Source organism: Nycticebus coucang, chromosome 11, assembly GCF_027406575.1.
Source record: "Nycticebus coucang isolate mNycCou1 chromosome 11, mNycCou1.pri, whole genome shotgun sequence".
NCBI lineage: Eukaryota > Metazoa > Chordata > Mammalia > Primates > Lorisidae > Nycticebus > Nycticebus coucang.
In genome coordinates, this window is record NC_069790.1 from 119,178,493 (window position 1) to 119,191,739 (window position 13,247).

The following is a 13,247-nucleotide window of genomic DNA, read 5'->3' on the forward strand; positions in this document are numbered from 1 at the left end:
CTCTGACCTAAGTCAATCATCAATGTTAACTGAGAAAAAGGACATTTTGCACCTCCTCTGACCCTTGTTTGCTGACGCCAGATGTCTGCAGTTGTCTGTCCGCCTCAGTTGCCTCTTGTAATGTCCCTCCTCTTCCCTCTTTCCTTCACATAAAAAAGAGCCTGAAGTTCATACTAATGTAAGATGGTTCTTTAGGACCCTAGTGCTCCATCTTCTCCATCTGTTGGCTCTCTGGATAAAAGTCACTTTTGTTGCCTCAACACCTTGCCTCTGGACATAGTGATGTTGTGCTGGGAGTGGTACAAGTTTGGACTCAGTTTCAGACTCAGTTACAAACTGTACATCTACCTTACTGTTTTATATTTTTCATTTTTTAAATATCTTACAGTAAAATTAACTTTTTCTTCTGTGAATTTTCACATGTGTATGGACACCTGTAAAGGTAAGATCTATGTATTTTCACACATCTGGATGTATGAAACCAGCATGATCAAGATACAGAACAGTCTAATAGTCCAGAAACTCTCTGTGCTCCACCCCAGGCCAATGCCCACATCTGTATCCCCTGGAACGACTGAACTGCTCCTCATCCTTTGTTTTCTATTTTATGTTGTCATTATTATTATTATTATTTACAGACAGGAGAATAACTCTCTGTTGCCCAGCTGGAGTGCGGTTACATCATCATAGCTCACTGCAGCTTCCAACTCCATGGCTCAGCAGTCCTCCTGCCTCAGCCTCCCGAACAGCTGGGAGGGGCCGGCCACCATGTCTGGCTGTTCCTGTTATAGTTTCTCCTTCTTCGTCCTTCTTCTCTTTCTTCTTCTTTCTCCTTTTATTTCTTCTTTATTGAGAATGGCATATAAGTGGTATCATGTAATATATGAGACTAGCTCTTTTTGTGACTGGCTCCTCAAAAGTGTAATGCTTTCTTCATTCATTCACTTTGCTGTGTTTGGCATTAATTAATTAATTAATTTATTTATTTCGTTTTGAGACAGAGCCTCAAGCTGTCCCCCTGGGTAGAGTGCTGTAGCATCACAGCTCACAGCAACTTCCAACTCCTGGGCTCAAGCAATTCTCCTGCCTCCGCCTCCCAAGTAGCTGAGATTACAGGCGCCCGCCACAACGCCCGGCTATTTTTTGGTTGCAGTTTGGCCGGGGCTGGATTTGAACCCACCACCCTCGGTACATGGGGCCGGCGCCTTACCGACTGAGCCACAGGCGCCGCCCCCAGCCGTCATTGTTGTTTGGTGGGCCTGGGCTGGATTTGAAACCACCAGCTCAGTTGTATGTGGCTGGTGCCTTAGCCGCTTGAGCCACAGGCGCCGAGCCTAAAATACATATATATATATATATTTATTTTTTTTAAACTTTATTAAAATTAATATAAGGGTACAATATTTAGGTTAATTGTTCTCACTGCCAGGATAAAGCTCCATTTGTAGAAGAGCTCCTCACCCAGGGACCTGTTACCCTCACAATGTGCACATTAGGTGAGATCCCCTACTGCCCTCCCTCCTTCTGCCTTACGTCCTTCACCAACTGCCCCTCTCCTTTCCCTCTGCCCCGAACTGGACTATAATAGTGTGTTTTTTTTATTTTTAGAGACAGAGTTTCACTTTATTGCCCACAGTAGTAGAGTGCCGTGGCGTCACACAGCTCATAGCAACCTCCAAGTCCTGAGCTTAGGCAATTCCCTCAGCTTCCCAAGTAGCTGGGACTACAGGTGCCCGCCACAACACCTGGCTATTTTTTTTGTCGCAGTTTGGCCCGGCCGAGTTTGTACCCACCACCCTTGGTACGTGGAGACGGTGCACTGCCCACTGAGCCACAGGCGCTGCCCTACAATAGTGTTTTATTGTTCTTAGGGACATGTAATTGTTTATATATTGATTTCATATCAGTATGGAGTGCATTGGATATTCATCTTTACATTCTTGCAATACTTCACTAAGACAAATGTATTTCAACTCTACCCAGGTAAATGTAAAAGATGTAAAGTCTCCACTTTTTTTTTTTTTTTTTTTTTTTGAGACAGAGTCTCATTATGTTGCCCTTGGTAGAGTGTCACAGAGTCACAGCTCACAGCGACCTCAAACTCTTGGGCTTAAGGGATTCTCTTGCCTCCCTTTCCTAAGTAGCTGGGAATACAGGCCCCCACCACAACACCTGGCTATTTTGTGTGTGTGTTGTTGTTGCAGTTGTCATTGTTTAGCAGGCCCAGGCCAGGCGGGGTTGGAACCTGCCAGACCCAGTGTATGTGGTAGCACCCTAACCATTAAGCTACAGGTACTGAGCCAACCTTTTTTTTTTACATATATCATAGTTTGTTGATCCATTCTTTGGTTTATAAGCACTTAGGTTGCTTCCACGACTTGGCAATTGTGAATTGAGCTGCAAGAAACATTCTAGTACACATTTCTTTGTGGTAAAATGTTTTACATTCTTCTGGGATTGCAGAGTGAAATGTAAGGTCTACATTTAGATCTTTGAGGATTCTCCATACTTCTTTCCAAAAGGGCTATATTAGTTTGCAATCCCATGTAGAAGGGGTCCTTTCTCTCCATATCCACCCTAGCATCTGGTGTTTTGTACAAAAATCTTTTTAAAGCCAGGCATTAAATAGGAGGAAAGAGTTCCTATTGGAGGGCTGGGCACAATGGCTCAAGCCTGTACTCCTAGCATTCTGGGAGGCCAAGGCAGGTGGATTGCTTGAGCTCATGAATTTGAGACCAGCCTGAGCAAAAGCATTACCCTGTCTCTACCAAAAATAGAAATATTGAGGCGAGAGGGTCACTTGAGCCTGAGTTGGAGGCTTCAGTGAGCTATGACGCCATGGCACTCTACCTAGGGCTACAGCTTGAGATTCTGTCTCAAAAAAAAAAAAAAGTTTCTATTAGAGGAAGGAACATGTAATACATTTGTGGTAATATTATGTATATTATACAATGGTAGCTTGGCCACTCCTTGGAAAGTGTCTTATTTAGTCATGAAAATGTCCCTGTTAAATTGTAAGTTTGCCTAGTAAGGTCAAACTTTAAAATGTTAACTACGAAATTTTATTTTATTTATTGTTATTATTATTATTTTGCAGTTTCTTTGGCCAGGGCTGGGTTTGAACCTGCCACCTCCAGTATATGGGGCTGGCGCCCTACTCCTTTGAGCCACGGGTACCGCCCAACTACGAAATTTTAAATAATGCAATTTTAGAATGGAATTTTCTTTCCAAGGAAATTTAGGATTTTTTTTTTCGTGTAACTGGTCATGTTCATTCTCATTCATTTGAGAATGCCAACTTTAACTATCCAACATTCACCATTTGACCAATATGTGTATTAAGGTAAACTTTAAATTACATGTAGCTACAGGCTAAAAACAAATAGCACTCTCAAGAGCAGTTGTCTGGCGGCTGATTCTCATACTTCCGTGATTTACGGATAGTTTTACTGGGCACTGACTTGATTCCTTTCTTGAAATACAGGTTTGCCTGAGTCATGCATGTTTGAAGTGTAGACTGTGCTGGAAAACTAGGATTGTGCGGGTTATCTTACTGTAACACTCTGTTGACCTAAAACGTTCAGGTCACAGGTGACACTTGGTTCTCCCCTCACATTAGCCCAAACCCAGCTAACCCGAACGTTAAGCGTTTGTTCTGCCATGTCCAAGCCGCAGAGAGGCAATAATCCGAGATGCAAGCGAGACCCTAGGTACTATTTGGTCCCAACACGGATCATGTGGGATGTGAACCACTTCAACTTGTAGTCTGTAATTTCTACAAATGATACACATCTCCTTCATCACATATTCGTGCCTCTTGGTTACGCTTTCTCATTCCCATGCTCACTGGGGCCACTGTCTGACACCTTCTCACTCAGCCCATTCTGCCTCAGCGTTTCCCTTCAGTGGGGGCTGCTCATTGGGCCTCCAAGAAGAAAATCACTTGCCAGCACCAACCCTGGTTTGGAGCTGGGCCTAAACTACCATCCGTGGAGGCTTCTCGGGGTATGTGAGAAAGCAGGACACGCGCGGGCTCAGCGCGCCCAGCTCACCGCGCGGCAGCCGACCTCCCGCGGGGGCAGAGGGACCGCGGGCGGCGTTGGCCGCAGGGGCCGGCAGGGGGCGCGCTGACCGTGGCGGGTGGGCGGCGCGAGCCTGCGGCGGGTCTAGGCCGGCCCGGTGCACTCGCTGCCCACGAAGCGCCACCGGAGGAGTCGCTGCGGGCTGAGCGCGGCGGAGCCTGTCTCGCCACCTCAGCTCCATCCTGCCAGCACTCTGCCCGTCCGTCCGTCCGTCCCGCGCCTCTGCCGCGTTCGGAAGCCCGACATCCACGAGACTGAGTCGGTGCTTGAAGGCAGGGCCGGGCCGTTGCCTCTTGTCAAGAGGACCGGGCGGCCGGGGCTGCGTGGGGCTGCGGGCGGCGGCGACTCCCCGTGGGCCGTACAGCGCAGGGCCATGGCCGAGGCGACCCCGGCCCCGGTAAGGGCGGCCAGTGCGCGAGGGCGGTCATCCCGGGAGGGTCTCTGCGACCCAGACCCCGGGAGAGGAAACGGGGCGGGCAGGCGTTCCGGGAGCGCCCGATACGGTCGTCTTCCTCCGGGGTCCCGCTAGCCACGTCGCCTGTGGTCCGGTGCTTTGCAACTGCGGGCTGCCGGGAGGGAACGTAGTGGGTGGGTGTGAAACCGCCCACTGGGGACACCAGGTAGAGTGCAGGTCTGAGAGGACTCGCTCACCACCTGCTCCCCCGGGGTGAGGCCCAGGGACCCCTCCTTCCCCAGAGGGAGCGTTTTAGCCGAAAGGAGAGGTCCCGCTCGATGGTAGACCACGACGGCCTGCCAGAAGCCGGGGAATGGGGTTGGTTTGGTTTTGTAATCCGTCAGCCATTCTCCCAGCTGTGGGAGCTGTCGTCACCAAATCCTCAGTGCGGCGACCTGGGCGCTGGCGGAGGTGGAATTTAGGTGTATTCAGGCGCCCTCCTGCCAGACTGCGTGGCGGCTGGATCCCCAGCGCGGAGTATCTGGAGCGCACGACAAGCTCACGCGGGAGGCCTCCACAAATATGTGCCGAATGAATGATTGGTGCGGGCTCCCAGGGTGCGATCAGCCTCGTGGGCTCATCCTTCCGGAGAGAGTTTACGGAAGGCGCGCAGGGGGCCCAGTAGCGGCTAGTTGGCAGAGTCAACCGAGACGTCCCTGAACTCGGCCGTTTAGAATGCCCGGGGAAAGGGTCAAGTAACAGATTAAAGGGCATTTCTTGGATTTGCTACCTGAGAAGCCTTTGGTCATCTCAAGGAGACTCGTTTTGGTGGGTCAAGAGCCAGACCAGTCCGCTGAAGAGTGACAGGAAAGTGCGAGAGGGGAGAGGAGGAAAAAGAGCAGAGGGGGTGGTGGGGTGGGGGTTGGTGATGTCATCTTTACTCTTGGACCTATTCCCCCACCCTCTTTTTTGGTAATGTGGTAGAGATGATCGTTTGTGCCAGCCTTGTCCAATAGAAATATAATGGAAGCTACATACATAACTTAAAATTCTCTAGTAGCAGTGTTTTAAAAAACAGGTGCAGGTGCGAGCTCCTGTAGTTCTAGCTACAGGGGAGGTGGGAGAATTGCTTCAGCAGGGGAGTTCAGCCCAGCTTGGATAACATAGCCAGACCCTATTTCTTTTCTTTTTCCTTTTTTCTGAAGCAGAGTCTCACTCTGTTGCCCCAGTCTATAGAGTGCTGTGGCCTCGGCCTCCTGAGTAGCTAAGTGGTTATGGCTCCAGCCACATACACCAAGGATGGCGGGTTCGAACCTGGCCCGGGCCAGTTAAACTACTGCACCAGCAAAATAGCGGGCTGTTGTCGCTAGCGTCTGTAGTCCCAGCTACTTGGGAGGCTGAGGCAAGAGAATCATTTAAGCCCAAGAGTTTGAGGTTGCTATGAGCTGTGAGGCCACGGCACTCTACAAAGGGTGATAGTAAGATCTGTCTCATAACAAAAAAAAAAAAAAAAAAAAGAAGGCCAGGCATTGTGGTTCACGCTTGTAATCCTAGCACTCTGGGAGGCTGAGGCAGATAGATTGCCTGAACTCAGTAGTTCAAGACTAACCTGAGCCAGAGCAAGACCTCATCTCTAAAAGTAGCTGGGTGGTACTGAGGGCAACAAAGTGAGACTCTGTCTAAAAAAAAAAAAAAAAAATCTGGGCATTGTGAGCGTTGCCTGTAGTTCTAGCTACTTGGGAGGCTGAGGCAAGAGAATCACTTAAGCTCAACCATTTGAGGTTGCTGTGAGCTGTAATGCCATGGCATTCTACCAAGGATGACAAAGTGAGACTCTGTCTCAAAAAAAAAAAAAAAAGTACCCAAAAGGTGAGGGAATTGGCATTCAGCATGAGTGGAGGGATTAGCTTTAAGTAGGATGGTACTTTTTCCCTTGGGAAGGAAAGAAGAAGGCGTGGTTTGAATAAGCTGCCTTATGTTTTATAACCCTCAAATATTTGAAAACAATTGTCATTGTTTCTCCACATTCAAGATTCTCAGCTTATTCAACCGTTACTGAGTGGTGTAGTTATGGTTTGTGAACAGGGTGTGGGCAGAGCCAGAGCATGTCTATAAGGGATTTATCAGACGGCATTAAGTTAAGTGAAACTGGAAAGGATCTTTGTGTACATTTGCCTTTTCCAAAAACAGAAGATGCAGCAGCAACCTGAGTTCCTTGGCCTTATGTTGGAGGACATATACCAGACTGGTTCTTTTTGTTTTTTTCTTGAGACAGTCTCAGTATGTTGCCCTTGGTAGAGTGCCGTGGTGTCACAGCTCACAGCAACCTAAAACTCTTGGGCTTAAGCGATTCTCTTGCCTCAGCCTCCCAAGTAGCTGGGACCACAGGTGCCCGCCACAACACCCGGCTATTTTTTTTGTTGCAGTTGTCATTGTTTTAGCTGGCCTGGGCAGGCTTCGAACCTTCCAGCCTCGTTGTATGTGGCCACGCCCTACCCACTGAGCCAGGGGCACCATCCAGACTGGTTCTTAAAGAGCCAATTTCATTCGTTCACTGTCTTACCAAATCATCTGTGAAACACCAAAGCAGTCTTCTTGGCTGTTGATGCCAGTGAGCTCCAGAAAGTGGAGGCATATGTAGGCAGTAGTAAAATTATGTTCACATTAATCTCAGCCAGATAGTTAAGCAGTTCAATTAAGCAATAATTTGGAATTAGGGTTCCTTCTAATGCTCAATGTCTTGTGCCATCTCTCCACTGCACACAGACTTCTGAATGGGACTCCGAGTGCCTTACATCCCTTCAGCCGCTTCCTCTTCCCACGGCTCCAGCAGCAAATGAGGCACACCTGCAGACAGCAGCCATCTCTTTGTGGACAGTGGTGGCTGCCGTGCAGGCTATCGAGAGGAAGGTGGAGGTCCACAGCCGGCGATTGCTACACCTAGAAGGCCGAACAGGGACAGCAGAGAAGAAATTAGCCAGCTGTGAAAAGACAGTGATGGAGCTTGGCAACCAGCTGGAGGGCAAGTGGGCCGTGCTGGGGACCCTGCTGCAGGAGTATGGGCTGCTGCAGAGGCGGCTGGAGAACTTGGAGAACCTGTTGCGTAACAGGAACTTCTGGATCCTGCGGCTGCCCCCAGGTATTAAGGGAGATATCCCAAAGGTAATACCTTCACTTCTAGATGTAAAATTGCTAGTGGTGAGGGATAGTCTGGGTCAGTTACTTAGATGTTTCTATTTTTTTTTTAAAGTTTCTTAAAGTCTTGGGTTGAAGGAACCATGAAGGTGTTTTATGTTTGTTTATTTGGGAAACATTTTGTGTTCAACTTAATGCCTATTTAGAGTGTCAAGCTTCAGATTGGAAAATTTTTTTTTTTTTTTATTGTTGGGGATTCATTGAAGGTACAATAAGCCAGGTTACACTGATTGCAATTGTTAGGTAAAGTCCCTCTTGCAATCATGTCTTGCAAGATTGGAAAATTCTTTCCAAATTAAAGTTGGCCATCTGGTAGATGGACTTTTTTCTCTTTGGTTTCTTCTAACCATTACCCATGAGGCCCTTCTTTGTTAACCAGTCTGTCAGAATCTTAGCAAGGAAACTGTCTTTTCAATAAGTCGATTTGACTTTGTTGGCAATTCTAGTGAAAAAGTTAGAAGGAGGATGCGGTAAGGGATGTACAAATAGTTAATAGGGTTGATACAAATCCTGTCTTGGGGCTGGGCGCGGCATCTGTAATCCTGGCACTCTTGGAAGCTGAGGCAGGTGGATGGCCTGGGCTTACAGGTTTGAGAACTTCTTGAGCCAGAACAAGACCTTGTCCCTGTGGCAGGTGCCTGTAATCCCACCTACTCAGAAGGCTGAAGCTAGAGAATCACTTGAGCCTAAGAGTTTGAGGTTGCTGTGAGCTGTGATGCCAGGGCATTCTGCTGAGGGTGACAAGGTTGAGACTCTGTCTCAAAAAATAAACACCCTGTTCTATAACATCGTTTACAAACATATGCTAGGATGGAGGAAATATCCATAAAACAAAAGGAAATAAACATTGTTCTAAAGCTATGGAAGACAGTTCTGAGGCCTGCCTATTTGCCTGGGTTCCAAGAAAGCCAATTTATTTTCTCATTCATTCAGCAATTGTTTCTTGAATACTTGATCTATACCCCGAGGGCATAGCAGTGAATACCTAAACTCTGGAGTTTAAATCCACCCCCCCACCCCACCCCCAGACAGAGTCTCACTTTGTCTCCCTTGGTAGAGTGTTGTAGCTTCACAGCTCACAGCAACCTCCAGCTCTTGGGCTTAAGCAATTTTCTTGCCTCAGCCTCCCGAGTAGCTGGGACCACAGGTGCCCACCACAACGTCTGGCTATTTTTTGTTGCAGTTTGGCCGGGGCCAGGTTTGAACCCATCACCCTTGGCATATGGGGCTGGCGCCTTACTCACTGGGTCACAATATAAACATTCAAAAATACATATAAAGGGGTTGATAAAAATAAAACGAGTGTCATCTGATCTATTTTCATTTGGATGTCAGAGAAGGTCTGGTAAAGGAGCTAATATTTAAGTTGAGACTGAAAGGTGTTGGAGGACCCCACTGTGATAAGGTCTGAGAAAGGGCTTTCCAAGCAGAAAGAATTTAGGGTTTTTAATCTGCCTGCAGGCTACATGCTGATTTTGCAGGGAATTTTTTGCTTATCTGTGGTGTCAGATATCACAAAAAGTATGCACAGGTCTTTTTTTTTTGCTAATCCAGCTTTCACTAGTGTTTGTGTATTTACTGTGTGGCCAAAGACACCTCTTATTCTTCCAGTTTGCAGCAAAAAAGAAAAAGTTGGACACCCCTAGAGTGGCTAGTGCAAAGTCCCTGAGGCATAAAAAGATTTGGACCTTTGAAGAAAAGGAAAAAGGCCAGTTAGTTGGTATGTGTGAGTGAATGGGAGCCTGACAGGAGAAATAGGTAGAGGGTCAGTGTTTTTCATCCCTGTCTGTACCTGAAAAAATGACCTGGTAAACTTTTAAAATTTTCGTAGGAAGGCTGGGCACAGTGGCTCTCGCCTGTAATCCTAGCACTCTGGGAGGCCGAGGTGGATGGATTATCTGAGCTCATGAGTTCCAGACCAGCGTAACCCAGAGCGTGACTTCATCGCTAAAAATAGCCAGGCATTGTGGTGAGCGCTTGTAGTCCCAACTACTTGGGAGGCTGAGGCTTAGGAGACTCGCTTAAGCCCAAGAGTTTGAGGTTGCTGTGAGCTGTGACACTGTGGTACTCTACTAGGGGCGACAAAGTGAGACTCTCTCCTTCTCAAAAAAAACCAATACAATAAAATAAATAAAAGTAAAATTTTCTTTTTTTTTTTTGGTTTTTGGCTGGGGCTAGGTTTGAACCTGCCACCTCTGGCATATGGGACCGGCGCCCTACTCCTTGAGCTACAGGCGCTGCCCAAAAGTAAAATTTTCTTTTTTTTTTTTTTTCAGTTTTTGGCCGGGGCCGGGTTTGAACCCACCACCTCTGGTATATGGGGCTGGTGCGCTATTCCTTACAGCCACAGGCACCGCCCTAAAAGTAAAATTTTCCTGGGCATTATAGTTACAGGCTGTCCATTGGGGCCTAGAAGATGAGAATTAGGCCACCCATTTAGGGAGGATTTTGAACCTTCCAGCCCTGTGGTAAGGCATTTGAATCACTGCCTGAGGTGGCATTTGGGATGGCTTTTGTGCTCTTTGGATTCTCATTTGTTTGATAGGCCATTATTGTGTTAAGGGTCCCCTGCATTGTCTGTTATTTGTGAGTTTCCTTGCAACGTAAGGAAAGTCTCTTGGAAAAAAATTTGGAAAGAGAATGGTATTCTGTTATATGAAAGTTCCCTTTTGATCAATAGGCTGTGGCATTTTAGATTATTTGTGTTGAGAATTCTCTGTATTGTTTGTGTTTGATTGTGAATTTTTGTACCACTTACCTAGTAAATTTTTGTATTGTGATACATACCACTTGTGTGGAGTATGAGGAAAAGTGGTGGTTGATGGTCCTTGGTTTATTCTGAGAGATAAATGAGTTTTTTTTTTTTTTTTTTTTTTTCTTTTGTAGAGACAGAGTCTCACTTTATGGCCCTCTGGTAGAGTGCCGTGGCGTCACACGGCTCACAGCAACCTCCAACTCCTGGGCTTAGGCGATTCTCCTGCCTCAGCCTCCCGAGTAGCTGGGACTACAGGCGCCCACCACAACGCCCGGCTATTTTTTTTTCTGTTGTTGCAGTTTGGCCGGGTCCGGGCTTGAACCCGCCACCCTCGGCACATGGGGCCGGCGACCCACTCACTGAGCCACAGGCGCTGCCGATAAATGAGTTTTCAATGGGAAATAAATCCTTTAAAAATGAAGGAAAACGGGCGGCACCTGTGGCTCAGTCGGTAAGGCGCCAGCCCCATATACCAAGGGTGGCGGGTTCAAACTCGGCCCCGGCCAAACTGCAACAAAAAAAATAGCTGGGTGTTGTGGCGGGCGCCTGTAGTCCCAGCTGCTCGGGAGGATGAGGCAAGAGAATCGCTTAAGCCCAGGAGTTGGAGGTTGCTGTGAGCTGTGTGATGCCATGGCACTCTACCGAGGGCGATAAAGTGAGACTCTGTCTCTACAAAAAAACAAAAAAAAAAATTGCTTTAAAAAAAAAGAAAAATGAAGGAAAACAAGGAGAATTATCCCCTCCTGGTGTATGGTGGTGCCTCTACTTGCAAGTATTTTTATCAAAGGCATGCCAGGTTTTCTAGAATGGCCAATTTTTGTGCACACACAGTTTTCACTGAAGGGAAAATTGTATCAAGAAAAATTCAGAACTCAAATGATGGAACTGCCACTACAGAGTTAAAATGTTGAGTGTTAAGCTCCCTGTTTGAGATATATTCATGTTTATGCTATTGTTTGATATAAACTCATTGTTTATGGTTTTAAGAAACCAGTCATGGCTCGGCGCCCCTAGCACAGTGATTATGGCACTAGCCACATACACCGAGGGTGGTGGGTTCGAGCCCAGCCCGGGCCAGCTAAACAACAGTGTCAACTGCAACAAAAAAATAGCCATGCATTGTGGAGGGCGCCTGTAGTCCTAGCTACTTGGGAGGCGGAGGCAGGAGAATTGCTTAAGCCCAAGAGTTTGAGGTTGCTGTGAGCTGTGATGTTACAGTACTCTACCAAGGATGACATAATGAGACTCTGTCTCAAAAAAAAAAAAAAAAAACAATTGGGTAAATTGCCGTTTGTCTGTACATGCTGCAAAATGTCCTCTATGTTGGTCATGCCACCTCCATTTAGAATGTCCTTCACACCTTTTTTTTCTTTTTTTCATTCTTACGATGCTTTATTGAGAAGAATGTATTAGGCAATTTTAAAAACATACAGTACAGTTGAAAGAATTATACAGTAATCACCCATACATCCACCACATACATTTTATAGTTTTTTTCTTCTTCACATATAGGGAATTTGTTCATAGAGAGGCTATAAATTCTGTGCCCCTCATCACAATGATCCCAATTTCCTTTTGGGTATGTTATAAACAGATCCTTCACATCCTTAAAGGGCAGTTCAGAGTCACCTCTCATAACGGCTTCCCTGGTGTCCCATATATAAAATAATTGTCCTCTGCCTTTCTGTGCTACTGAGCGTGGTCCATACAGTGTTGTTCTGGATTCCTTTTTGTTTTTTGAGACAGAGCCTCAAGTTGTCGCCCTGGGTAGAGTACTGTAACATCATGGCTCACAGCAACTTCCAACTCCTGGGCTCAAGCAATTTTCCTGCCTCTGCCTCCCAAGTAGCTGGGACTACAGGCGCCTGCCACAACTCTCAGCTATTTTTGGTTGTAGCCGTCATTGTTGTTTGGTGAGCCCAGGCTGGATTCGAACCCGCCAGCTCAGGTATATATGGCTGGTGCCTTAGCCGTTTGAGCCACAGGCGCCGAGCCAAGATTTTTTTGTTTTATTACTTTTAAAATTACCATTAGTCAGGCATGGTGTCTTGTACCTGTAATCTCAGTGTACTCATTAGCCTGAGATAGGAGGATTGCTTGAGGCCAGGCCTCAAGATCAGCCTGGATGATATAGTGAGACCCTGTCTCAAAAAAAACTATTAAACTCTAAAACACAAATGTACATATTAGCCTAGGCCTACATAGAGTTCAGGTAATCAATATTTATCTGTGGTATATGTAGTCTGTCCTTGACTGAAACATGGTTATGCCACAAATAGCTCTTGTTCTCCTATTGTCCTTTTTCCAAGGCATCTGTTTTTATGTTATGGCTGTATTAGCCATAAATACACGTGAGAAGCACCCATATTTATTGAAGAAAAATTTTTTTATTTTTAAATTCTGTTTGCTAATTATTTCTGGATTTCTTATGTTTTTCTTTCCTCAGTTTAGTTTTTCATGTTCATATCACAGGTTGTCTCTAAATGGTCATGGATAATTAACAGTCCATATTTAAGCATAAAACTATAGGCTCGGCACCCATCTCAGTGAGTAGGGTGCCAGCCACATACAGTGAGGCTGGTGGGTTCAAGCCCAGTCCAGGTGTGCTAAACAACAATGACAACTGCACCCAAAAGAAAAAAAAGATAGCTGGGTGTTGTGGTGGGCGCCTGTAGTCCTGGCTTCTCGGGTGGCGGAGGCAAGAGAATCGCTTAAGCTCAAGAGTTTGAGGTTGCTGTGAGCTGTGATGCTACAGCACTCTACTGAGGGCCACATAGTGAGTCTCTGTCTCAAAAGAATAAAACTGTAATCTTTGGTTCGG

General features: G+C 46.5%; 1 protein-coding gene and 1 pseudogene across 2 annotated transcripts in view; one reads left to right on the forward strand and one right to left on the reverse strand.

Annotated features, from left to right (window-relative positions):
* Window positions 1-4,206: 4,206 nt before the first annotated feature.
* ZNF398 (zinc finger protein 398) overlaps window positions 4,207-13,247 on the forward strand; it is a 34,837-nt gene continuing 25,796 nt past the window's right edge. The window contains exons 1-2 of one of the 2 annotated variants that reach the window (XM_053553922.1): window positions 4,207-4,479; window positions 7,243-7,638. In XM_053553922.1, coding sequence (XP_053409897.1) covers window positions 4,456-4,479; window positions 7,243-7,638 — 420 coding nt within the window. In that variant the 5' untranslated portion in view covers window positions 4,207-4,455. Of the gene's footprint in view, window positions 4,480-7,242; window positions 7,639-13,247 lie in introns of those variants that run through there. The other variant, XM_053553924.1, reaches the window with a different exon arrangement.
* Window positions 11,931-12,034, reverse strand: LOC128560636 (uncharacterized; annotated as a pseudogene).